The 27754-nt window shown below is 52.3% G+C and overlaps 1 protein-coding gene across 1 annotated transcript; it reads left to right on the forward strand.

The window, feature by feature from the left end:
* On the forward strand, positions 1–26409 carry SCNN1A (sodium channel epithelial 1 subunit alpha). Its single transcript, XM_075553380.1, has 12 exons — positions 1–383; positions 8781–9042; positions 10748–10938; positions 17208–17311; positions 18123–18286; positions 18718–18816; positions 19022–19139; positions 23774–23852; positions 23982–24039; positions 25253–25308; positions 25477–25552; positions 26026–26409. The coding sequence occupies exons 1-12, from the start codon at positions 25–27 to the stop codon at positions 26407–26409; spliced, it is 1950 nt and encodes a 649-aa protein (XP_075409495.1). The 5' UTR covers positions 1–24.
* The last annotated feature ends 1345 nt before the right edge of the window (positions 26410–27754 follow it).

Below are 27754 nucleotides of genomic sequence, written 5' to 3' on the forward strand. Positions count from 1 at the left end.
CCTCCCCATCCCACCCAAGAGGTCATGAAGGGGGACAAGGGCGAGGAGCCGGAGCGGGGGCCGGAGCCTGAGGTCCCCAGTGGGCGCACGGAGGAGGAGGAGGAGGCCCTGATCGAGTTTCACCGCTCCTACCGAGAGCTCTTCCAGTTCTTCTGCAACAATACCACCATCCATGGGGCCATCCGGCTGGTGTGCTCCCAGCACAACAGCATGAAGACGGCCTTTTGGGCCGTGCTCTGGCTCTGCGCCTTCGGCATGATGTACTGGCAGTTTGGCCTGCTGTTTGGGGAGTACTTCAGCTACCCCGTCAACCTCAACATCAACCTCAACTCGGACAAGCTTGTCTTTCCGGCCATCACTGTCTGCACTCTCAACCCCTACAGGTCAGTGCCCCCCCATTGCCTCCCACGGTGGCTTGACTTCCCTGTTGAGGCACGGAGGTGCTGGCTGGGCAGCTAGACCCCCCGTCCCTGGCCTGATGGACCGGCATCTCTGTCCAGTGGAGCCCCCTGAGCCCCCGGGGTTTTGTCCACCATGTGGCTCTTGGTCCAACAGCACACTCTTCCCCACTCCCCTTCTCCGCCCCACAAGTGGGAGGAAGTGCTGATGAGATCAACATGCTGATCATTTCCAACAGGGGAAGGTAGAGAAACAGCTCCATGCCTTCCCTGGAGCCATGTGAGCCACAGAACAAGGCCTCCTCAGCCTCCGGGAGAAGAGGGGAGGGTCGAGGGCCAGTGGAGCCATGGGCAGGTGCTGTGGTGGTAGGTGGTGGGATCGGGCCAGTCTTGGCTCAGAAGAGGAGTTTGTTTTGGACAGAGCAATGTGGGGTGCCAGGGGTTCCAGCCACAAAGCCCTCCATGAGGTCTGAAGCTGGGAGTTGGGGACTCACAGAGCCCGAAGGAAAAGGGGGCAGGGTCAGAAGCAGCCCATTGGCAAGCTGCCCCCCAAAGACCCAAGCTAAAATGTTATGGGCTGCATGTTCACCTGCCCACCCAGGGCTTGGGTGTGCCCTGGAGTTTTGGGTGTCATCACCGCGCTTTGCCACATTTGGGTCTGGAAGCCGAAGCGGGTGGTGACCATGGAATGGAGAGGAGGGCAGGGCTGGGTGTTTCTATGTACCTTTCGTTTGTCTTCGCTCAGCCATGCCACACCTTGAGAACACTTGCGTCAAACCAGACGCAATGCTGGGGATCTGGTCAAATGGGTCCATTAACAGCCCATGTTGTCCTCATAAAAAGGCCCTGGGGTACCCAACTGGTGGACCTTGGTTACTCACCGAAAGGTTGGCGGCGGTGCACCCACCAGCGTCCCCTGGGAAGAAAAGGCTTGGCACTTCTGTCAAGAGGACAGGCAAGCAAAGGCCAGGGCTAGCCTGTGACACCTGGAGCAGTCTCCAGGACCGAGGCCGACTCGATGGCGCCGACCATCACCACCACAGCAATATCTTTGTTGAAGGCCGGTACTCCGCTAGATACCGGGGACCAAATGGGACCGAGGAGACAGGCACAGCCGCACGGTTCAGTGCACTGTGGGAAGAGGGTAGAAGTGGTGTGGGTTGTAGATATTGGCTTCAAGCGGCGCAAGGTCCTTGATGAGTGCTTGTGTGTGAGTACGAATGGCTGTCTGTGTCTATGAACACACATATTGATAGGTGTCTTATCATGGGCGATTGAAACGGATCAAATGCCATGGTGGAAGCTCACATCGGTTCTGGTGTGTCCAAAGGGGTGTCATGGAGTCATAAGGGCTGGGACTCTTCTATTGGGTCATTTCATTGACTGACCGCCAGGTAACATCCTGGGAGGACCTCTGGCGACGGGGTGGGTTACACACTGGGCTGCTCACTGCAAGGTCAGCAGTTTGAAACCACCCGCTGCTCTGCGGAAGAGAGATGAGGCTTGTCTACTTCCTTAAGAAGTTACCGTCTTGGAAACCCATGAGGACAGTTCTAGCCTGTCTTATAGGGGAGGAGGGTTGGAATGGACTCAGGGGCTGTGAGTTTGGCTTGGTTTGGGGATATCCAGTACAGGGACCTTTGACTCAAAAGATGCTCTGCCCACCAGACATGGGGTCTCATTTAATTCTCTGGGCAATCCTACAAGGCAGGTACTAGTATTATTATTATGAAAATCATTTTATTGGGGGCTCATACAACTCTTATCACAATCCATACATCCATCCATTGTGTCAAGCACAGTTGTACATTTGGAGGCAGAAACCACTATCCTTATCATACAGTTGTAGAAACTGTGCCAAAGAGAGACCAGTCACAGGTCACCCAGATAATTGGGGACCTCGTTGTGACTCACTCTCTGTTTGCCTAACCACGAAACCCTGCCTCTTTCTAAGACCAAGATGTAAAACAGGGAATATGTGAAATTTCCCTTCAGATATCGGCTCTCTCTGTTTTGGCTCCCCACTTTGCTTTCTTCCCTTACCCTGGTCTCTGTGTCCTTGGTGCAAGTGTTGGGCTGCTACCCCAAAGGGTCAGTGGTTCAAACCCACCAGCTGCCCTGTGGGAGAAAGATGTGAAAACCTGCGTCCATAAAGATTCAGAACTTTGGAACTTCCCTGGGGGCAGTTCTATTCTAGCCTAAAGGGTCACTATGACTCTACCCAAAGACGGTGGGATTGGGTTTTGGGGCTCTTAGGCTTTGCTCCTCTCCTTCCTCCCCTTCCCTCCCTGGTCCCCTCGGGCCATGGTGGAGGAACAAGCCACCAGCGTGGACTGGGCCAGCCGCAGACAGTGGGTAGGGGCATCAGGCTAGGCAGCCGGCATTCAATACATATTTGGCATGGAAGAAGAGATATTGTGAGAGCTGAAGAGGCCAGAATAGATCTCTGGAAGCTCGCATGTTTCCCAAAGTTCCGCCGGGTCCAGGAAAAAGCCCTTTGGAGTAAATGCCAAGGCCTCTCTGCCAGGTTGGGAAGACTCACATCCACACAGAGAGAACCCCACCTACAGGAGGGGCTAGAGTCCCTAGGGTGCAAGACGCTGCTGCAGTTGTTGTTAGGTGCCATCAAGTTGGTTCTGCCTCACAGTGGCCCTGTGTACGAGACGACACGACTCTGTCCAGTCCTGCGGGAGGTTAGGAGTCTGTCCAAGCACTTGGGAAGAGAGGGGATCAGGGAAGGGCCTGTAGCTCAGGGGAGGAGATTTGAACACTTACAATATGCTGGACACTGGGCTGAGTGTGATATAAACCTTATCTCATTAAAGGAGAGAGATAAAAACCTTGATCTAGCACCCAGCAGTCACTGCAATCTAATCCATTCCGACTCACGGGGACTCTATGGGACAGGAGAGGACGGTCCTTGTGAGTTTCTGAGAGTGGAGCGGTTTACGGGAGTAGAAAGCCCGTCTTCTCCCGGCACCCAGCACAGAGTGGAACATATCATAAATCTCTCCCCCTTGAGCTAGAGAGCCTGCCATGAGCCTCTCCCTTCCTGGGTGTTTGTAGCCTCCCAACTCCTGCAGGACTGGACAGTGTTTTGAGTACTGGAGGCATTGTGGGTTATGTATTGGGCTGTTAACTCCAAGTTCAGCGGTTTGGAACCTCCACGTGCTCCTCAGAAGCAAGATGAGGTTTTTTTTACCCATAAAAGAGTTACAGTCTCAGAAACCCACGGGGGCAGTTCTGTCCTGTCCCATCCACTTGATGGCAGTGAGTTTGGTTTGTTTTTGATGTCCATTCAGGACAGCGTGCTTGCTAAATTAGCGGCTTAGCGAAGAGGAAGACCCTCCTCGACACAGTGACACAGTGGCTGCAACAACAGGCTCACACGTCTCAGCGGCTGTGACGATGGTGCGGGACCACGCAGTGCTCCATTCTCTTGTACTTACCGTTGCTACGGATGGGAACCACCCGAGGGGCCCCTGACAACAGCTGTCCCTGCAGGCAGGGATTATTATTTCTAGTTTGCTGATGAGGAAATTGAGGTTCGACAGGTGACAGAATCTGATCAAAGTCAGACAGCGAATCATCATCGAAAGAACAATAAAAGCAGACACACGTACTGTTTGGTAGGTACCAGCCACTTTCACGAATTAATATCAATCAACTGAGGCCGTCTAGGCCTCGCAATACATTGTCTCCTGAATGGGGACGGCAATGGCGCCCACGTTCTAGATAAGGACACCGAGGCTCACAGAAGTTGAGTGAGGAAATGGGACCCCCAAATCAACCCCCCACACCTAGGAGTCAGCAGTCCTAAGTGAGTCATTGAGTCATCAAACCCAGGTGTGCTTGATTTCAAAGCTCTTTCTTCTATTGCAGGGGAGAGCCGGGACCCAGGCACCCTGGGAATGGGCCAGTCACTGGGAAGCAGCTGCAGTAGGAAGGGTGGGTTTGCATCCGCATACAGGAGGGAAGGTCCCTGTTTGGGTTCCTGCTCTAGGAGAGAGGCAGGGGTGGGTGGATCACGCCATCGAGGTGGTGACCTGTGTCTGAATCACCAGAAATGGCCGTGGGTGGGGGAGGCAGTGGCTGAGATGAGAGATTCCTTTGAAGGGAAGCAGGAGGAGGTGGGAAGCCTCGGAGGGGAGAGAGGAGGAAGGAACACCTGTGCCTGCAGCCAGACAGTCAGAGCAGGGCTACGCATGCGTTCTGTCCGCACAGCGCACAGACAGCAGAGTCTGGGGCCCCGCAGAGCTGGCACAGGCGGAGGTGCTGCTCAGCACCTTCCCAGAAAGGGAAAAGAGAGGCCATCGGTCCTGCCTCAGAGAGGAAGCGCGAAGCAGTCAGCCACAAGCCTCCGCCTTTGGAGTCCCTTTTATTCCGGCCAAGAAAGAGTTTGTCACCCAAGGCGGAGAGCCAGTCACAGCCACGACCTCTGAAAACCGAGCCCCAGAACAGAGTTTCCATTCGTCCTGGCAGGGATTTAAGGATGCGCTTGGGCTTCCTGGACCACAAGGGTGGCCACAGCATCTTCTTTCTGCAGATGGCAGGGCGGGGCACATGGCAGCAGGAGTGGGTGAGGAAGGGCGGTGTTTCAGCGAGAGAAGCTGCCAGGGAATGGGGAGTGGGGGAAGGAGTTGGGGGTGGGGGTGGTGAGGGACTGGACATCAGGCTCTATGGGGCAGGCTTAGCAGGGACAGTCAGTCCAGTATCTTTGAGCTGATGCCCCAAGTTCTGTTTTAGGTAAAGCTGCCGTTTACCCTGGTTCTTTCTCCTCGGCCCTTACCTGTTCCCATGCAGTCATGACAGCCTCACTGCGCTGTGGTTTGCCAAGCCCACAGTCATACCTGTATTTTCTGTCACAAATGTGTCAAGGAAGGAGGGCTAAGGTTCTGGCACACCCTCCCTACCCTCCAGCATGACCGCCTTCTTCAGCAGGAACTCCGATTCGTCCCCTTTTATAGATGATGCCACAGAGTCACTGTGGCAGTCACCTACTCTGATGTCAATTTAAGGATTAAGGGGGTAGGGGTGGAGTCTAGGCTGTCAATCTGGAGATAGCCAATGAGACTTCTGTGTGAGCACGGCCTTCTCCTGGGAAATCTGGTACTTCCTCCTTGGAGGCAAAGACACTGCTCTTTCTCTGCCACTCCCTGGGAGACATTGCAGAAGACAAGCCACATGGATGCAACCAGACCTCTGAAGCCGAAGAAGACACAGAGAGACCCCTGCCAGCACTGAGATGCTTACACGCCACTGGACCCAAGGACTTTCTACCCACTGGCTTGTGATCGTCCTGTATTTGGCTTCATTGCATGTGTTTTGTGAGTCTGAAGAGGACTTTATAGATTGAAATCGGACATATGGGCTAATATTGAAGTTATGGACTTGATCTCGACTGGGCTGGGATGCTTTCTCCATGTTCAGTTGCTCTTGTATATAAACCTCTCCCTTATATACATATACATGTTTATGAATTTGTTTCTCTAATCTACCCAGACTAACACAGGCACAGAGAAAATACATAACTTGTCCAGGGTTAAGGAGCTCTGGTGTCATCATGGTTACACATTGGGCTGCAAACCGCAAGGTCAGCAGTTCGAAACCATCAGCTGCTCCTTGGGAGAAGGACAGAAAGACAGGGTTTTCTACTTCCATAAAGAATGATAGTCTAGGAAACTCACAGGGGCAGTTCTACTCTGTCCTACAAGGTCGCTACGAGTTAGCATCAACTTGGTCGATGGTAGTGAGTTTGGTTTGGGTTTATCTAGTCCTTAGTGTCTTCTTTCCAGGGCCTGCTTATAGGACAAGATCTGATGTCACTACTATTGTAGAATGTAGAATCACCTTTGCAGAAAAAAATTTGGCCTTTGTTCTTCGGTATCTGAGAACTGGACCACATGTGGCTGGCCACATCAAGGGAGACCACTGGGAGTCCGATACTGATGATCCTAAGAAAACATGATCTACTCTGGTGGGCTTTGTGGAGTCGTCCCCAAGAGCTCTGACCCTCATGCTCAGATGAGCTTCCTGACTGTGCTTGTGTGTAGCTCTTTCTTTGGGACACCATGCTTCAGGCAGGACTCCTCCCAGACTGCACCCTCTGTGTCTCTCATCTGTACCCTTTTGGCTATCATCCCTTGAAAGATCCTGGATGACATAAACATTTGCTCACTGAAAGGCTGGCCATGTGAACTCACCTAGAGGCTTCCTGGAAGAAGAAGGTTGGTGGTCTCCTATCGTAAAGATTAAAACCAAGCCCACTGCCATCGAGTGGGTTGCTAACTCAGTCACCCTGTCTCGGTGTCTGATGCTGTGAAGCTTTGCAGGAGCAGGGAGCCTCATTTGCTTCCTGCCAATCGGTTGGTGGATTTGAACCAGTCTTTCCAGCGGGGAAAACCCTATGGAGCTGTACTGCTCTGTAACACATGATGTTGCCACAATCTGTCATAGTCTCCAGGAACCACTGGGGTGAACGAATGAACCCGCAGAGGCCGTCAGAATCCGGAGGGACTGTTTGACAGTCGGAAAGCTGGCGTCCTAACTTGTGAGGTCCTACCTAGAGGATGGAGACGTGGGAAAGTGAGAGGACTGGCTCCATTTCCACACTTGTGGAATTAGATTCCTGCTGAACCTCATCACATGGATGGTGAGGATGGGGTGGGGGTGGGGGGGATTTAGTGCAGTGGCTAAGCATTCCCCTACGAAGCCAACGATTGATGGTTTGAACCTATGAAGGTCGTTCTGCGGGGGAAAGAGCTGGTGATCCGCTTCTGTAAAGAGTAGAGCCTAGAAGCCCCTGTGTGTGTGTGTGGGGGGGGGTTCTACTCAGTCACATGGGGGCACCGTGAGTTGAAAGCAACAGACAACAATTCCTTGGGTAGCCCTAATCCATTTTACCCAGCAGCCAATTTTCTTAGCTTTTCAATGCAAAGACCCTGCTTCCCATGACAGGAATTTCAAGAATTGGGGGTGGGGGGTGGGGTGGGATTTCTGTTTTGAGGGGGAGGTCTGCTAGTCCTTCCTCCGGTGTTAAGCCGAGGTAGGGATAGAAGTCAACCTTGAAAGGTGAGGATTCAGTCTGGAGCCTGACCTCTCCTCTCTTGCAGTGTGCGGTTTTGGGTTGAGGAGGAGGTAGGAAAACCCAAGCTTGGCAGATCAGGTTGCAGTGCAGGATGGGGGCGGGGAGGGGAGCTCTGGAAGAGCCAGGAGGAGGGGCATGGAGAGCAGAGCCTGGCAACCAGGTAGCATGGAGCTTGAGGGGAGGGTATGTGGCCAGAGAAGGGATAGACAGGTTGGAGTTGGTGACGAGTTAAGTCTGAGAGTCAGGTCACTGAATCTGCCCAGGTCGGTCTTCTCTTCCATTGGATTTCGGCCTTTCCCATGGAAATCCCAACCTGTCATTTTCTTCCAGGCTGGTGACCTTTTGACAGGGATGGGGTTGATGCCACAGACCTTGGTCATTCTCTCCATGCTCTGATTTCTCTCAGCAGGGTTTTGGCGTGTCAGTGCTGCCTGTGGTCTGGTGCAACTTTGGTTAGATCGCCCTGCCCAGGCATTTGATGTTGTTTGCGCTGTTTTCGGGGCTATGGGTTTTGTGATACGCCTTGTCCAGCTGTCTGTTGCCAGTCTACTGACCATGCAGTACCCGCAGGGTGTTTGCTTGCTGATTTGGTTTCTGGCAGCTGACATCCAAAAGCTTTGGCATCAAGGCTGCCTGGAGCAGGACAGTGAGAGTTTGAACCCGTCAGAGTTTAACTGAAGCTCTTTGAACGGAATCTCGGTGGGGTGTGGTGGGGTGGGGTGAGGGTGTGGGGGCATCTTAAAACGTTCCTTGAGAGATTCTAGACCCTGTAGCTTTTGGCCCTGTTTTGGAAGGTGTCCTGGGGGCTCTGGGAGGTGGCGGTTCCGACCCACCAGCCAGAGGGCGAAAGAAAGGGAACCCCTGCGTGGGTCGGTCACTGGGAGTCAGAATGGACTGGATGGCAGTGGGGCTGGTGGCAGCCGTAAGCCCCAAGGCCTCTCCCTTTGCCAGGCCAGAAAGAGCAGAAACGCTCCATGCTTCCTTTAAGGTGCTGTCCTTGGGAGAGGGGCACCCCTCCGCCAACTGGCACCTCCCGCCCCTCAGTAACCAGAGGGCAACAAATGCAGTCTCTGCATCCCGGGAACACTCCTAGGTGCACCTCTGCCCTTCACCTCCCCCTCCCCCCACTCCCGCAATGATAGCCCTGAGGGGGCACCCCCTAAACTTCAGTGTCCTCCCTCACTCTCGAGGTGAATCGACTTGGCCGCCTACAGACCAGGCAGGCTCAGAGGAGGCAGAGGCTGGCCCGAGGCCTCCCTCCAGCGCGACCCTTTTCCCGCCGTCGCCCCGTCCAGGTACACGGAGATTAAAGAGGAGCTGAAGGAGCTGGACCGCATCACGGAGCAGACGCTCTTCGACCTGTATAAATACAACTGCTCCAGCTCTCTCGGGGCCCATCCTCCTCGCAGCCGCCGCAGCCTCCCCCGGGCCCTGCCGCACCCGCTGCGGCGCCTGCCGGGGCCGCCCCCGTCCCCCCGGGCCCGCAGCGCCTCCTCCAGCGTGTGGGACAACAACCCCCAGGTGAACAGGAAGGACTGGAAGATCGGCTTCCAACTGGTGAGGCCCCGCCCCTGCTGACCCCGCCCACTCCCTGGGGTTCGCTTTCTGCTCTGATGCCCAGCTCTGGTGCCCAACTATAGGGAGCAGGACCTCTTTGGCTTGCTGGCCGTGGAGATGAGTGAGTGAGTGAGTGAGTGAGTGAGTGAGTGAGTGAGTGAGTGAGTGAGTGAGTGAGTGACAATCTACTGGGAGGCAGTGGGCTCTGGCTTATTTCCGTGCAGTCCCCTGGCTGGGGGCTTAAGTGAAACCTAAGGGATAAAATCGAAAAAGCTCCAGAGGTGAAGCCGGTTAGTGCGCGGTCCTTATAAGGAATAACATCGAGTGTGCAAACAGCTCCTTGCAGAATTCCAGGCGGGTCCCCAACCCATGCTTCACCCCCTGCCCCTAAATGTCGTCTCCCCAACCCCCCACTGCCACACTCCCCGTTGAGATGCAATTGGGGGTCTCCAGCGTGGTGGGAAACTTGGGCTCTGGTAGCCCAAGAGGAGGATAAAGAGCCAGTGAAAAGGGAGAATTAAATAATAATTATAGAATACAGTTAGTATTTTAAAGACTAGTTCTTTGAGTATTTTAAAGTTAGTGTTAAAGACAACTCCAACCTGATGCAAAGGGCTTACGTGGGGAGCAAATGCTTTGAAAATGATGAGGGCAAAGAATGTACGGATGTGCTTTACACAATTGATATATGTATGGATTGTGATAAGAGTTGTATGAGTCCCTAATAAAATTTTTAAAAAACAACAACAACAACAACAAAAAAGACAACTCCACTGGCATTTGAATGCTGTAAAATTCCCCACTTTGCAAAGACCAGGGGAAGTCACTCATGCACACACCGCAGTCATGTTCCTTTGCTGCTCAATCACTGAAAAGCCTGCAAGCCTTTGCTTACACTAAACCCAAAACCCACTGCCCTGGAGTTCAGTCCCACCTATAGGGATCCCATAGGCCCCCCCTGGCTGAGATCCTAAACCGTGAGGCTGAATGAGAACTTTCCCACCCGTTTTGACTTCCTTCACAAGTTTCACTTCCAGATCCACCCCGGAACCAATCTCTAGTACTCTGGAACTGCCAGTAGAGATCAGGAGAAAGACACGGGAGAGGAGCAGAGGGGATGAAAGATGGGGGCGCCCTCTAGTGAGAGTGGCTGTTCCACAGGAATCGTAGGTTCTGGTCCCCGCTCCTGTCGCTGTGACCAATCGCTGGATCTCACAGGAAACCAACCCGGTGGAGTAGGGCATGCTCCTTGCCCCATCTTTTAGAGGGTGGTCTCACACCCCACCCCCCATCCCCCAAACCAAACTCCTTACCACTGCCCTGACTCTGACTCGGTCTATTCTGTTTCAGAATAGAACTGGGACTCACAGAGTTTCATGGCTGTGGCTTTTTGGAAGTAGAGCACTATTCTTCTGAGGAAACTGTGTGGATTCAAACCACCAGCGTTTAGTAGTTGGGCGCTTAACCATTGGTGCTCCTTTCCTTTGCCCATCACCCATGTCCCCCATCCGGTGCTCTCCTGGTGCATTCTATCTGGATGGCTCCTTCTCTCCCCTCTGCTACTTCTTCCTTCCCTGTCTCTGACTCCCTAACCTTCTCTAGGGGTCCTTCTCGGGAGCCCAGATCTCTCACTCCTTGATCGTGGCCCTGGCCTGTTGCCTGGCCCCTGCTGCTGGCCCTCTGACTGCCCGATCTCTTTATCCAGTGCAACCAGAACAAATCCGACTGCTTCTACCAGACCTACTCATCGGGGGTGGATGCGGTGAGGGAGTGGTACCGTTTCCACTACATCAACATTCTGTCCCGAGTGCCCGAGGACTCGCCCTCCCTGAAGGAGGACACACTGGGCAGCTTCATCTTCGCCTGCCGCTTCAACCAGAACTCCTGCAGCCAGGCGTGAGTCCTTCCCACCTGGCCCTGTGCTCCCTGGAGAACCCTGTCCTTGGCCAGGACCTAAGACATGCCTGTGGATTAAAGGAGGGAAGGAGAAAATCTGATTTCAGATTCCCACCCCTCCACCGGGGGTGGGTGGGTGGGGTGGGGGAAGGGCGGGAGGGAGCACCCTGTAGACTTCTGCCCACCCGCCCCAGGGCAGCTCCATCTGGATGTTCTGGGGAACAAATGCAGGCCTGTCATTCTGGCTTTGAGACGCCAAGGGCTAGAAGTCCCGTTGTCTCCGTCTTTCTGGGGCCTCTTTCTCACTGACTTCAAAACTCAAATGGGCCTGGACGGTCAACTGGCCCCACTCCCAATCCTCAGAGGAGGCAGGCACAGGTGGGAACAGCCCAGCATCGAGGGACCCTACCTGAATTCCAGCTCTGGCTCTGTGCCTTCCTGTTTGGGTGACTTTGGGCTTTCCAGGGAGCCTCGGGTTCTTTGTTGATCAGCTGCATGGGGCAGTGGGGAGGGCAGAGAAGACCCGGTCAGTGTTCTTTCGACACATATGTTTGAATGTCAAGGCTATGTGCTGGTCGCTGTTCTCAGCATGTGAGGTGCATAAAAAAAAACAACAACAAAGATCCTTGTCCTCTTGGCCCTTTGACTCAAGTGATGGAGATGATTGCACCCCCCCGCCCCCCACCCCCAAGCGTAGACCAATTTCCCAGGTGATGAATGTGCGGGTTCCCTGTAAGTCACAGTGTTTGGAGAAAGTAGAGTCTCGTTACTTTTGCACTCAAAAACGAAAGTGACTTGTCCAAGGTCACGGGCATTCCTAGGGCTCTTTCTCCTCTATTGTAACGTCTGCCAGTTGTTCTTTCTGTTTGCCACTCCTTGTCGTCATATCCCACAGAGAGGTCACAGTAACTGCCAGCTCTGGGGGACCGGGTGAGGCGAGGAGGGAGGGGGGTCCCCTTCTGAGCCTCTGGCCTCTCCTGCCCTTATCTCGTCCTCCCTCTGCCTCTGCCAGCCTGAGGAGGAGCCCAAGGCAGCACTCGGCCCAGAAGGGATCCTCCCCTCCTACGTCCCTGGAGAATGGCAGCAGGGCCAGGTGTCACCTGCTTCTGCCCCCACCCCTGGCACACTCACTTGCTCAGCACACAATTTGGTTGCTATCTTTAGTAGTCTTGGTGTTTGTTTGAGGACAAACCCTGCCAGCTGGGATATGCGGCAGGGGCAGCACCTGAGCCTGGGTCAGCCCACATTTGCTACTTGAATTGCTTTCACCGTCACCATCAGAACTACTTCACACCTGTAGTTTCCATGGGGGCCTCTGACTCTGCCTTCCCTCCTGCCGCCCTCTTCATGGACACGGAGTGCCTCATAAACTTGAAGGGACTGCTCTACTTTGCCCCACAGGCTTGCTATGAGCAGGCTTAATAGCTAGGAGTTTGATCTGATCTTTTTTGGTATTCTGAAACCAGTAGCCCTGGTGGCCCTGTGGGTTAAGCATTGGGTGGCTCACTGAAAGGTTGGCAGTTTGACCCCAACATTTGCTTCCCAGTAGAAAGATGGAACAATTTGCTTCTGTCAAGATTACAACCTTGGGAACTTTGTCAGAGTTCTGATTTAGCCAGAATTTGGTTAGAATCAGATTCCTTCGACATCTCTCCTGGCTGTCAGAATCAAGCGGCAGCTCTTTAGCATGGTTTCTTTTTCAACCCTACCATCCCACACCCTTCTGCCCACTCCCTGTGATTTTGTGTGTGTGTAATTTATTTTTCTTGTTGAGGATGTGCACCACAGAACATACACCAATTCAACCATTCCTCCATGTACAGTTCAACGGCACTCATGATCTTGGTGTTGTAGTTAGGTGCCGCGTAACCATTCTCATACTTCTTTCGGTCCCCTAAGGCTCTCATCGAATCTTTCGAGTTGCCGCCATCAATTTAATTTCATCTAGGTAGATCTTAAATGAGCACATTCTTTTCTGTACTTATTTATTTTTAAGGCCACATTCTTTACTAGCTTAGTCAAACTACTTTTTAGCCAAACTTTGGGGATATTTCTGGTTTAGGTATAATCTTCTTTTTAGTAGCGGCTTTATTGAGATCTAATTCATGTAGCTTAACATTCACCTTGTAATGTGTACAATCCAGTGGTTTCTGTTATATCCACTGAGATATGTAACCACCACCACCATCATCAACTTTTAGAACATTTCCATCAACCTGAAAAGAAGCTCATACCCATTAGCAGTTTCTCCTCATTCCCCTGATAGCCAGGGAGCCACTAATACACTTTCCAGATCTCCATGGATTTACCTATCCTGCATGTTTTATATAAACGGAATCATGCAATATGTGGCCTTTTATGGCTGCCTTCATTGATGTAGCATAATCCTTTTGTGATTCTGCCATATCATCACGTGTATCGGAACCTCCTTCTCTTTTATGGCCAAAGACCATGCCTTTGTTTGACTCCCATCTTCTGTTCATGAGATGGGAGGCATGTAAGTTGTTTCCACACATTGGCTATCATGAATCCTGCTGCTGACCCTTCATGTGTGAGTGTTGGTGTGGACGTAGGCTCGTCATGGCCTTGAGGACAGAGCTCTGGGTGGAATGGCCGGTGAGTGCCGTGGTTAAGCACTTGGCAGTTTGAACCCACCCAGTCGCTCCGCAGAAGCAGAAGCAGGGACTCGGTGCTCTGCTCCAGGGAAGGTGGCAGCCTCAAAAATCCCAGGGGCAGTTCTGCCCTGTCACCTGCATGGTGTCGCCTGACAGGGACTCGGCCGCACCTAACGACAACAGCCTGGCGACTGTGTTTCAGGGTGTGAGGGTCCGTGCAGCTGCGTTCTCGAAGTGGCTGACCATCTTATAATCCCGGCCGCCAGGAGAGGCCCAGTGTCTCCACATTCTCCCCAGCATGTCTTTGTCACGCTACCCCTATGCTCCCCTGTAACCTTAATATCTCCCTCCTCTCAGTGCCATCGAGGCGAGGAGGACTCAGTGACCCCACAGGGCAGAGGAGAACTGCCCCTGTGAGTTTCCCAGACTGGAACTCTTTACAGGAGTAGAAAGCCCCATTTTCACCTCCACCTGAGGGGTAATTGGTGGTTTTGAACTGCTCACCTTGTGGGTCACAGCCCAATGTGTAACCACTACGCCAGGGCTCCTAAATTGTCGTAGTACGTTTACAGAGATCAACCGCCATCAAGTCAGTTCGGACTCGGAGTGACCCAAATCAGACTGCCGAGGTTGTCGATCTTAGGCACTTGAGCTGCTGCCCTTGTAGTTAGCGGCCAATGCTAGGCGCCGTTCTAAGTATAATCTAAACCTTCCAACACCCCTGTGACGTAGGCACTGCCATTGTCCTCATTTGACAGAGGAGGAAACCGAAGGAGCCAGAGATGGTGGAATTTGTTTGACCCCTGAGCTAATAATTGTTAAGGGTGGAATTCAAATCACCAGTAGTTTAGCTCCAGGTTCTGTGATTGTAATTGTTGGGTTCTACTGCCTCTCTTAGATAATGATGCTAATAGGCTTAATGTGTGCCCTGTCCTGTGTATTAAAATGCGTGTTTGATTTTCACAATTGGTATTGAGCCACCTGTCTCTCTTTTACCTTACCTTGTCCACTGAGCTCTATGTTTTTAAAATCCATCCATAGTACGCCGCTTCCAGCTGCCCGAGGCTGCCCACGGCGTGATAGCATGCATTCACAGATTTGCACTGTCTGCTCTCCCAGGGAGCTGCAGCCTCTCTTTGACCACTCCCTAACCCAGCCTGTCCAGCTGCTAACTGCAAGATCAGGAGTTCTAAACCACCAGCCAGTCCAGCTGCTAACTGCAAGATCAGGAGTTCTAAACCACCAGCCAGTCCATGGGAGAAAGATGAGGCTTTCTATTCCTGTCAAGATTTACAGCCTCAGAAACCCACCGGAGACGGTTCTACACGGTCCTATAAGGTTGATGACTTTGAAGGTTTTCTGTGCTTGTTTTTTAAGCACTTCCTCGAAGATGCTTCAGTGCTTCAGCTAATGCTAACGATAATAATAGCAACAAAAACAAAACCCATGGCCATCAAGTGAATTCTGAATCGTGACCACCGTGCAGGATAGAACGGAGTGGCTCCTTTGGGTTGTTGAGGCCAAATCTCTACGGGAGCAGACAGAAGAGTGGCTGCTGGGTTTTGAACTGCTGACCTTGTAAAACCTGATGCTTAACCTGCGTCACCAGGGCTCCTTACTAAGAACAGTAGCTCACACTGACTCTGCTTTTGTTCTTCAAGGACACAGGCATATTCCAGACCACCTAGTTCCAATGTCCTCATGTTACAGATGAGGCGCTTAGAAAAATGACTTGCTCAAACTTATACAGCCAGAATCCAGACTCCCCACCTCTTATTTATGCCTATCTTCTGCTCCCTCCTCTTCCTCCTCCTCCCTCTTCGTTCTTCCCTGCCGCTCACTCACAGACCAAAGTCCGTCTCTCTTTCCCTTACTCCATCACCAGCTCCAAGATAGCAGGCTAGTTGGAACACAGGTGCCCCTGTGCCCCAGTGCCATGCCCTTTACTGGTGTCATTCCTTCCTCTAACCTTGCTCTCTTCCACCTCTCCATTTCATTCACTCAACAAATAGTCATTGACTATCTCCTAAATGGGCGGTTATGTATTGGGCTTTGATCTGAATGGTCAGAAGTTCAAAACCACCAGCTGCTCCTCAGGAGAAAGAATGGGCTTTCTATTCCCATGGACAGTTACAGTCCCTGAAGCCCAAGAGGATGGGGGTGGAGTGCTCACTGTGAGTCAGCACTGACTTGATGGCAATGAGAGTAAATGGGAAGAAAATGATCCTGGTGACACTGTGGGTTAGGCACTGGGCTGTGAACTGTAAGGTTGGTGGTTCAAACATACAAGCCTCTCTACAGGAGAAGGTTGAGGCTGTCTGCTCCCATAAAGATTTATAGTCTTGGAAACCCTCTAAAGGGCTGCTGTGAGCTGGAATTGAGTTGATGGCTGGATTAGTCTGAGTGAACTAGAGGAACAAATCCAGAGAAACTCATATGTATGTAAGAGAGAGCTTTATATCAAAGAGTAATTGTATATTGGGAAAACATCCCAGCTCAGTCCAGATCAAGTCCACAAGTTGATCGATATTAGCCCATATGTCTGATACCAGTCTATATAGTCCTCTTCAGACTCATGCAACACATGCAATGACGCTGAACGCAGGAAGATCACAGGCCAGTGGGTGGAAAGTCTTGTGGATCCAGTGGTGGTGGAAGCATCTCAGCACTGGGTGGGTCTCCACGTGGCTCCTCCAGGACCAGGGCTCTGTCTCCATCAGCGCAGTTCCATCTGGCTTGTCAACAGGGATGTGAAGCAGAGTGCGTGGGTGTCCCGCCTCCAGGGAGGAAGACAAGGGTTTCCAGAGTCCTCAGGAAAAGGCCATGCCCACACAGAGGCACCAATGGCTATGACCTGATTGACAGTCTAGACTCCACCCCTTCCTCAAGTTGGCAGATTCTGTAACAACCACAGTGGCAGTGAATTTTTTTTGGCTTATATCAGAAGAAAATAGTCGTGGTGCTTCCATGGATTAAGCATTGGGCTCCTAACCACAAGGTCTGTGGTTCAAGGCTATCAACTGCACCGTGGGAGAAAACTGAGGCTGTCTGCTTCTGTAAAGATTTACAGTTTTGGAAATCCTGGCAGAAGTTCTTGCGTTCAAAATCACCCCCCTGGTAGTGGTTTTTGGTTTGGATTGTAAGGGAAGAACTTGACACATAGCCGAGAGGGTACTAAGACAATCTAGAGATCAGAGTCGAGGCTCTGTCCTCAAGGGGCTCACAATCCGATTGAGGAAGCAAGCCGTGTAAGAAGTTACTGTGTTTCCCATAATACAGCGCTGCATCACGAGAGAGGCCATGTAGCAACACATAAACCCAGGCGAGTGAGGCTGGGTGTCTTCGCGCACTGGCAAGTAGATGACCTGGGCCTGAGCTCCAGGTTTGCCAGTTCTGGGTGTGTCTCCTTGTGCCCACTACTTGACCTCACTAAGCCTCAGCTGCCTCCTCGGTGACGTAGGGGTGATACGCTCACAGGCCGTTTGTGTAAAACGCCCAGCAGCGTGCGGCACATGCTTGGAGTGGGTGATCCGGAAGCAGATGGCTCAGAAAGGCACACCTGTGGCAGGGATTTGAGGGAGTGCAGCTTTTCCTCGGTGGTCTTACCCCCCTGTTCCCACTGACCCCTGACTCTCCTCCCTCTCTCCTGACAAGGAATTATTCTCAGTCCTACCACTTGATGTACGGGAACTGCTACACCTTCAATCACAAGAACAACTCTAACCTCTGGATGTCCTCTCTGCCTGGGATCAACAACGGTGAGCCCCTGGCCCTCCCTTCCCTGCACCCCAGACCCGGCCTCCACGCGCGTCGCTAGCACTGCACCATGTGTTAGTCTGGGTAGTCTAGAGAAACAAATTCATAGACACTCACATGTGCCTAAGGAAACACTTTATATACAAGAGCAACTGAACATTAAGAAAGCATCCCTGTCCAGTCCAGACCAAGTTCTTAAGTCTGATACTAGCCCATATGCACAATACCAACCTATAAAGTCCTCTTCAGACTCACAAAACACATGTTATGATGCCGAATGCAGGACGATCACAGGCCAGTGGGCAGAAAGTCTTTGGATCCAGTGGTGTTGTAAGCATCTCAGTGCTGGCAGGGGTCTCTGTGTGGCTTCTCCAGGTCCAGGATTCTGGCTACATCAGGGTAGGTCCTTGTGACTTCTCCTCAGGGATGTCTTGTCAGCCTTCTTAGTAGAGAGTCTCCAAGGAAGTGAGCTGAGAGAGAGAAGTGTCTCCTACCTCGAAGGAGGAAATACCAGAGTTCCTCGAATTCTCAGGAGAAGGCCAAGCCCATGCAGAGGCCTCATTGTTTATATCTTGATTGACAGGCCAGACTCCACCCCTTCGCTCGTAATCCTCTCAAAATGACACCAGATTATGTAACTACCACACACCACCAGGGAGCACATCTTCGACTCCAGCTCAGGGGTGGTCAAATTCATTTGTAGGTCCTCCTGGCCTTGATGCCCTGGGATCATTAGCAACTAGGCAAGGTGGATGGGTAGCTTTCTAACTCCAGAGCCTTCTCCACAATCCTTGCTCTCTCCCATGCCCCCAGGCCTGTCCCTGGTGCTGCGCACAGAGCAGAATGACTTCATCCCACTGCTGTCCACGGTGACGGGGGCCAGGGTCATGGTGCACGGGCAGGACGAGCCTGCCTTCATGGACGATGGTGGCTTTAACTTACGGCCTGGCGTGGAGACCTCCATCAGCATGAAAAAGGCAAGGAAGCTGACGGGGGACCAGGGAGGAGAGCCTCCTGTTGGGAAGGGCCTGGGAGATGAACTTGAACGCCAAGAAGACTGTGGAATGGAAGGAGATCCTGTCGGGTGGGCACTGAGCCTGGGGAGGTCTTCAGGGGCTGGCAGAGTGAGCATTGAGGGGTAGGGCCACGGGAAGTGGACTCTGGGAGAGGAGATGCTGAGAAAAGGGCCAGAGGATGTTCAGGAATGGCTTTCTCTGGGTCTGGCACCCTTGGAAGTGAGCCCGGGATGGGCAGTGGGGGCTGCTGGGAACGCATGTTTGGAGGAGGTAAGCTGAGAGAAGAGCCTGGCAGGATAGGCGATACCCCTGGGGCTGAGGGAAGAGCCAGTCTGGGCCGTGGCCTGGGCCACTTGCTCTGACTTCTCACCTCCTGGAATGGGGGTTTATAGGAAGCCCTGGACAGACTTGGGGGCAACTATGGTGACTGCACTGAGGATGGCAGCGACGTCCCCGTCAAGAACATTTATTCTTCGAACTACACACAGCAGGTGAGGTCCCACCCGCACGCACGCACGCACCGAGGAGAGTGCTGTGTGAAGGTGGGTCCTGGGGGAAGGCTGGTGGAAAGAGCTGGAGGCGCAGGGCAGAGAGATGTCCTGCTCGTGTCCGGCTGGTGGGGTGGGGGGTGGGGGCGGGGGGGAGGTGGTTCATCGGGCCGGAAGCCCCTTCCCTCTTCATTCTCCTCTCTTCCAGGTGTGTATTCACTCCTGCTTCCAGGAGAACATGATCAGGGAGTGTGGCTGCGCTTACATCTTCTACCCAAAGCCCCACTCGGTGGAATACTGCGATTACTGGAAGCACAGCTCCTGGGGTGAGACTCCCCTGCCCCTCCCCACCTCAATCCAGGACTTTCCCGTGAGCTCTCTCCTTTCCCTGTGGAGATGGCCTACGGCTGCCACCAGCCCTGATACATTCACTCTCTCACACTTGCTTTTCAATGAGCTGTCTCCTCTGTCTCTCTCTTTTCTCTCGATTACCGTTTTCTCTGTTTTGGCTTCTGTATGTCAAGGAATTGCACCCCCCTCACCTCACCGCCCCCCCCCCCCCCTTTAAAAAAATAACCTGCAGTGCAAGGAAACCAGAGGTCTGGAGGCAGGTCTCAAGTAGGAAGGGGCCAGCTGTTCTGGTGACCCCGCACGCTGTCCATGGAGGCTTCAGTCCTTGGCCTGCCAACCGCCCCTCCAGCCCCCACCCCCAGGGGATCTTAGCTGGGAGGGCTCTTGCCAACGCCTTGGGCAGCTGCTGGGAAGGGCAGACAATTCACAGGGACACAGGAAGCCAAGAGTGGAAGTCCCAGGTATTGAACTCCTTCCTTCACACTCGCTAGTTCATGCGTGTCCTGCAGGGTCCATCCTGAATGCCTTCCACAGTACAGGCCTCTGCCTTTAAATCAAACGCCCCTTACCAGAAGTGATGGTGGACCCGTTTCTTCCCCATAGGAGAACACAGTAAGAAAGTTGGGGGCCAGTACTGGAAGACCCTCTGTCTCCTGCTCTAGGGAAGAAAGGTCCCTCTTTGGGTCTCTATTGCAGTTGTTCAGTGACACTGGCAGCTGAGAGAAAGAGCAAAAATCGCTAACGAAGAGAAATAGGCAGCACATCCTGATGCATGTGTTCTTGTCTAGCCAGAGGTGGCGTTGGCTGGCACAGTCGACCCTCCCCAGGTTCCCTGGGCCTCTCCCACAGGGTGGGGGAGGGGGTAGCGGATGCTGGGAGAGAAGGAGTCTTCCCACTGCTCAGGAAGCAGGGCCGGACCTGGTGCACTTGGGGCATCCTGTCTCCTTTCCTCCTGAAGAATTGTTTACTCGGACTTCCCAACCTTGGTTCTGCCCGTGTGTCTTTCTGCTTGACTTCTTTCCTGGGTCCACTAAAACCCCAAATGCTTCCCTTGCTGCCTCTACTTCCTGTCTCTCTGACCTTAGAGCACATCAGAAGTGGAGGGAAATTTGGAGGCCACCGCATGCCACCTTTTCTTTGCTCATATGAGCAAACTGAGGCCCGGAGGGTGGGGTGAGGAGGACATTCCACATCACAGGACATGCAGAGCCCAGACTCCTAGCCCCCGACCCCCACTCCCAAGCCATTATTTCTAGGTTGCTGGACCTAGAAATATTTATTGCTGGGGAGTTGTGAGGATTGGGGTAAGGAACTGACAGCTAACGGTCAGGTCTGCTGAGTTTCCTAAGGATGGCGTCCTTCCCAGAGAACAACACCGGCGGCTTCCCATTCTGCTTAATTTTAGTTCCTTGGCTCTGGCAGATGAAGGTGTTTGGGTGAGAAATGGCCCCCGCTCCCCCAGGCTGGGGGGTGTAAGTAGGGGATCTGAGTGGCTACATAGAGCAAGGACAACGTAATCATCTTCATCTTACCTGGGAAACAGGGAGTGAAATCTATAACCCCACTCTCCCCTGCCACTCCCAATCGCTTATGTTTCCATTTAGTTTGGCGAGCAGGGGTCAGCCAACTTTAGAGATTGGAAGAGCTAATTCTGTCCCTCATAACAATTTAAAAATCATTTGAGAGCCCTAAATAGATCTTGACAAACAAATCACCATTCTCCGAATCATATCCTTTAAATTCCTTTCTGATTTACTTTAGAGCTACACGTATGTACTGGAAGAGCCGCTGCCGGTGGCTGTCAAGCCGTAGCTCGCCGACCCCAGTGGTAGAGGGAGCCTTTCATGGAAGCGTAGGGTGTACGCTGGACAGTATGGGACTCTGCCACCCCTTTTCCAAAGAGACTGTGCCGTTTCACCATCCCACCGGCAACATAGGAGTTTCCTAGCCAAACGCTCTTCGAAATGAGTATGTTTGCTTATGCCATTTCAGCAGGTGTGCGTTGGGGCCCAACCGAGGGCACATATACTAAAATGCTCCCCATTCCAGCCACTTTCACAGTACAGTTCGGTGACATGAATTATGGTCACGAAGTTGTCCAACCAGCACCACCATCCGTTTCTAGATTTACCGTATAGACTCGAATATAAGCCGACTCGAGTAGAAGCCGAGGTACCTAATTATTACCTGGGAAACCAGAAAAACTGATTGACTCGAGTATAAGCCTAAGGTGGAAAATGCAGAAGCTAGTGGCGAGTTTCAGTAATCAAAACAAATGAAAATAAAATTACTAAAAATGGAGCCATCAGTGGGGTAACGTATTTAAATATTTATTTCAAATAAAAAACATAAATAAAAGGACAAGTCATTTAACATTAGTAAACCAGCAGAGTAAGTGGAAAATAGGTTCAACAAAAACAATAAGGTATCAACAATGAAGCCTTAAGAGTACTATTTCCTGAGCTCAATCAGCAACCAAGCTAAAATGTAAAGAGTTAAAATCCTTCAAAACTGGATTCCTCATCATCATCCGTATCCCAGTGCAGAGCTTCAGCTGGTGTGAGGTCATCATAGACGCTGTCCTCACTGAGATCGCCGTCATCACCATCACTGCTGTCATTTTCATATAAAGCGCAGTCTTCACTGCCATCCACAGCATTACTAATACTACATTTCTGGAAGGCACGTCACACCATTGTCTTCTGGAATGTCTTCCCATGCATCTCAAAACCCTCTTTGCTATTAACTCTGTGTCAGGCTTCATGAGATTTCCTCCTTTTGTTAGTTGGGCTTGACCAGATGACATCCACTCATGCCACATCCTTTGCACACGGTCTTTAAAAGGCTTATTCAAAGGTACATTCAAAGCCCTGCAGTGTCAGCAGGGCTTTGAATGAACAGCGGAGAAATGACAATCACCCATGAGATGACGGGCACGCGTCCTGTTACCTCAGGGGGGTGGGCAGCGAGATGTTATACCTCGCTGGGGTACCACTGACCCGTGTATAAGCCAAACCCGCAGCACATTTTTTTTGTGCTGAAAAACTTGGCTTATACACGAGTATATATGTTATTTAATCACCCCCAATAGAAACTTAGTACCACCCCTACGCAGCATCTTCTTCTATTTTGGGGGTAACAATTTTATTGATATTCAATTCATATACCATACAATTGACTCATTTAAAGAATACAATTCATTTTGTTCTTTTAGTATAGTCTGAGTTTGTGCGGACCCCACCCCCTAACTAAATTGTACAAGGTGGGGCATGTTTTCATCATCAGAAACCTCACACCCATCAGCCTCTCTCCAACCCCTCTTTCCTTTTGTGCCCCACTATATCCTCAGACACCAGGAGCACGCATCTATTTCTTATTCCTATGGAGTTGCCCGTCACGGACAGTTCACTCCATGGGGGATCCAACACGGGGCCTTTGGAATGGCCTCTTCCCCTTGGCCCAATGTTTTCAGCCCCGAATCTGCTTGTCGTTCCTCCTCGCGGCTCAGTCATGTTTTATGTCCCCCAGGTCATTCGTGATGAACCGTGGGGTTGTTTCTAGCTATTAGCCATGAGGCTGCGACGAAAGTTCCTTCACATTTCTGGGTGGGATAGCTTTTCAATTCTTCTACGTGCTCAGGAGTGGAGTCTCTGGGTCCTAGGGTAACTTGAGGTTGAACCCCTTTAGAAACTGCCGGACTCATTTTCCTAAGTGGCGGCGCCCCTTTACAGTTAGTCCCACCAGCAGTAGAGCAGGGTGCCAGGTTGTCTACGCGTTTGCCAGCACTGGTCTGTTAGATGATAGCTTAGGTTTTCCTCTCTCGTACAGAGGTAAGCATCTCAGAGACCCAAAGTGGGACTCTACCCTCTCCCGGAGGGGCTCTGGGAGCCAGGGTGGGCTCCACGGCTGTGTGTTGGGTGTTTGTTTCTTCCCCAATGGGTGTGAGATGGCATCTTCTTGTTCTTACACAACCAACCTTTCCATGTTTCGTTTTGACTTCTGAAAGCTTTGTTCATTTCTTCCACATCTTGACACACTTATGTTCTTGTTTTGAGCTTCATCTCTTCCCTGTCTTTCTTTTTTTATGCCTAGTTCTCCTCAATCCCTTAAAAAATCATTTTATTGGGGCCTCATACAAGTCTTCTCACAATCCATCCATCCAACCATTGTGTGATGTGCATTTGGACATTTGTTGCCATCATCCTTTTCAAAACATTTTCTTTCTACTTGAGCCCTTGGTACCAGCTTCTCATTTTCCCCCTCCCTCCCTCATGAACCCTTGATAATTTATAAATTATTATTATTTTTTCATGTCTTACACTGACCGATGTTTCCCTTCACTCACTTTTCTGTTGCCCATCCCCCTGGGAGGTGATTACATATAGAGATCATTGGTATTGGTTCCCCCTTCTCTTCCCCCCTTCCCCTTCTGGTATGGCTACGCTCAATATTGGCCCTGCGTAGTCTTTCCTGTCTTTCTATGCTGCACAAATAAAGCACCATCATCACACCCTAGGGTGTCTGGTGAAGCGAGAGCAGGACCATCTGGGGTTTGGGGTTCAGAAGGTGGTGGTGCCCTGGGGAACTGGGCTCCTCTCTGTACCTACAGGCTACTGCTTCTATAAGCTCCAGGTGGCCTTCTCCGAGGACAGCCTGGGCTGTTTCACCAAGTGCCGACAGCCATGCAGGTGAGTGTCCCTTCCCCCAGGTTGCAGGTCGGGCAGCTGGGGTTGACTGGGGGTGGGGGGAGGATGGGCAAGCAGCTAAGTGTTTTCAGTGGGGGAGCGCTGTCACTGAGTACCTTCCTTTGTCTCCAGTGTGACCAGCTACCAACTCTCTGCCGGTTATTCCCGGTGGCCCTCGGTGACATCCCAGGTAAGGTGGGACAAGGAGCCGTATGAGAAGATGTGTGAGGGTGTGCCTGGTGGCAGAGTAGACTACACATTGTGCTGCTCACCTCAAGGTCAGCAGTTGGAAGCCACCAGCTGCTCCACAGCAGAAAGAAGAGGCTTTCTACTCCCATTGAGAGTGACAGTCTGTTTAGAAAATGATGATGGCAAAAAACTTATAAACATTCTTGATGCAATTGATGTATGGAATGGTATAAGAGCTGTAAGAGCCCTCAATAGAATGATTTAAAAGAAAAAATAAAGAAAAAAAGAGTGACAGTCTTGGAAACCCACAGGGGTGGCAGGGTAAACCAGTCCCTGACAGGTATCATGGGGTTCTTGGGAACAGTTGTGCGGTGATGCTATCTAAAGGTTATAGTAATGTCATAGAGAGTAGGAGGGATGGGAGAGAGAGTAAAATAGAGGAGTCAGACACATTTCATGGTAGCATGCTCACCTCAGCCCCTCTTGGTGGTCCATGTGGGGATGGGAGACAAGAGGAGGAAGGTTTATTTCTAACCAAGGCTTATATATACTTGGGGGTGTGTAAAACCCCTTGATTACAGGTAACGACATACATCACAGGAAGGGGTTGTACTATAGGCAATACAGTAATGGGACAGGGATGATCTAGGGGTGTACACGCAATAGGAAGAGGAGGGAATGGGGTACACATGTGACAGGATGGGAGGATCCTAGAGTCACCAATGGCGGCCTAACCTTGATTGTCCTGGAGCTGCTTACTCTGAGGGCGCTCCAGGAAAACAATCACTGTCCTTATGAGTAGGGTGTGAGCCCCACCTACGGTGGACCTGACAGTAGTCTGGTTGTTCTGGATGGCTGATGCCTTCAGGGAGATGACTTCTAACCAGCTTGCTTCCAAGTGTGCTACTATCGTTTATCATGTATTGCAAGCAGTGTCTTAGGTCTGTCGTATATTTGGGGGAGACACACTGGGGAAAAGCCTTTTTGTATCCCACACAGGGGGAGTTCTGCCCTGTCCTCTAGAGCCGCTAGCAGGCGGCATGGCCTGGATGGCAGGAAGAGGGAGTGAGTGTGTGTGTGTGCGTGCGTGCGCACGTGTGCACATAGTCCTTGTTGGGTATCTATCTATATGTGGAGTCTGTCTGTCCCATCTCCCCAACCTCGGAAGTCTAAAGAGAACAGGGGTCACCCACTGATGGCCCTCTTCTTCCCAGGACTGGGTCTACCGGATGCTCTCTCGACAGAACAATTACACCATCAACAACAAAAGGTCAGTCTGCGCCTGGCCCCAGCCCTGGCAAGGGATCCTTTGGAGGAGGCAACAGATGGAGGAAGAGAAATGAATGAATGCAATTGACTTGGGGGAGGGCATTTGTCTGTGAAGGTCTGAGAAACCAATCCTTTGTCCCTTTTTCCCAACCTCACGGGCACACCGAAGAAATGGAATCGCTAAACTCAACATCTTCTTCAAGGAGCTGAACTACAAAACCAACTCAGAGTCTCCTGCTGTCACGGTATGTTCTGCCTCCTTGAACCTGAAACTCTCTGGAGACTGAGCAGGGTGGCAGGCTGTCAGAGAAACCAAGGCTTGCCTCTGAGGTGGCAGGGGACTTGGCCTCTAAGATAGGGGTCTTAGAGGGATTAGGGTGAGGGGTCAAGGGTGAGAGGGTTGGAAGAGGAGGAGCTTGCCTGGGGAGGGGGGGTGGTGTGTGGCGAGGTTCCTGGGTGGGGGTGGGACCAGCAGGCCAGGTGCTAAGGAGAAGATCTTTGAGACAGATCTCAGTTTCAGTTGAGACTGTCACCCACTTTTTCCTGGTGGCACCAACCAGGAGCTGTGGGCTTGCAAAGGAGAGGAGACCTGGAGGGGCTGAGTGGAGTGGGCAGGGTCCTAGAGAGAAAGGACAATGTCTCGGTGGGGGTGGGGGCTGTGCGATCAGAGCCCAGCTCCTCTGCCCCAGTGCTCTGCATGCCCCCCCCCCCTTCACAGATGGTCACCCTCCTGTCCAACCTGGGAAGTCAGTGGAGCCTGTGGTTTGGCTCCTCCGTGCTGTCTGTGGTGGAGATGGCGGAGTTCATCTTCGACCTCCTGGTCATCACCTTCCTCATGCTCCTCCGGAGGTTCCGAAGCCGATACTGGTCTCCTGGCCGAGGCGGCAGGGGTGCCCAGGAGGTGGCGTCTACTCCAGCGTCCTCGCTCCCCTCGCGCTTTTGCCCCCACCCTTCATCCCCCTCCCCGCCTCAGCCTGGCCCTGCTACCGCCCCAGCCTTGACAGCCCCCCCACCTGCCTATGCCACTTTGGGCCCCCGCCCGTCTCCACTAGGCTCCGCTGAGGCCAGCTCTTATGGCTGTACCGAGGTGGGGGAGCCCTGAGGGTGGAAGCAGAGTGACCCCGCCCTCACCCAGGCAGGCGTGTCTTTTAGTGGGAGGGGGCAAGCCTGGGCTGGCTGCAAAGATGAGTAGACTCTTCCCTTCACAGCTGCTTGGCTGCCTTTGGTGAGTGGAGGGAGGGAAGCAGGATAGGGAAGGGGCTCAAGAAGCTTTCCTAGAGACCGAGGTTCAATGCTGCCGCAACCCAGAATCACCACTCTTCCTGCCCTGTTCCCCCTGCCCTTGCCTCGAGAGCACTTTGATTCCCCACCCAGCTGGAGAGGGCTCTCCTTTTTCCTGGGATCAGCCGGCCAAACTCCGGCCTTTGGTGAGGCATTCTCCTAGGTAACGACTGGGGACCAGAACAAAACACAAACAATGGCACACAAAGGCATGCGCATGTTTCCTCCCCAGACAGGACACAGGATGGAAGCCACTGTTCCCACTGTTCCTCCCACTGTTCCTCCACCTTGGGTGGGGAACCCCACCTGAAAGCCCCCTTTATTTGTTCTTGGGCAATTCCCCTTCCCTGATTTCCCCAGGGCAGGGGCTGAGGCTGACCAACTGCCATGAACGGCTTGGCCATTCCCTGTCAGCCTGAGGACATCTCCAGCCTGATCTACCCGCTGCCTGTGCAGCAGCAGCCTCATGCCTTGTGCCTCTGCCCTGGGTCCTTCATGTTGCAGCCGAGTCGATCAAGCGCTAGTGCAGCTTGAGGTTTCCTCTGCCTTCGGACCTCGGACTCCTGTTCATCCCTCAGAACCCTCCTCAGATGCCAGCACTTCAAGGAAGCCTTGTGCTCCATCATTCCCGCTCTCCTCCGCTCCCAGAATGCACTGTGCCACCTATTGGAATGCCGATGCTCTAGTGTGGTCTTGTATAAGCTGACTGGGAGGGAGTGCCCTGTGACTGGGGTTGGGGTTTTGCTCTTTTACGTATGCTCAGGGCCTAGCCCAAGGTCCCGCTTGGTGCAAACAGGTAGATAGATGCTCAATAAAATGTTTGTGGCATAAAGACATGGCTACAGAGTTGGATGGAGGCATCACAAAGGCAGAAGGGAGTGAGAGTCCCTGGGAGGCCTTCGGGAGGGAGTGGGGAGGGAGGGGAAAGACTTCCATGCCCTTTGGCTTCACCATGGAAGTGACTATTCCTCAGGGCTTCAGAAAATGACCTCCCCTAACTTCACAAGGGGGAGAGAGAATTGCCATCAACATCAGCCTAAGGCAGATTCCTGTGAGGCAGATGTCAGACATGCAGCTCCTGCTCGAGTGTTCTGCCAATTCTGACGCCAACTGTTCCCCCCATGGCATGCTCTGGCATGCTCGCTCTACTCTGCTGGGTCAGTAAC

This window comes from Tenrec ecaudatus, chromosome 6 (genome assembly GCF_050624435.1).
Source record: "Tenrec ecaudatus isolate mTenEca1 chromosome 6, mTenEca1.hap1, whole genome shotgun sequence".
Lineage (NCBI taxonomy): Eukaryota > Metazoa > Chordata > Mammalia > Afrosoricida > Tenrecidae > Tenrec > Tenrec ecaudatus.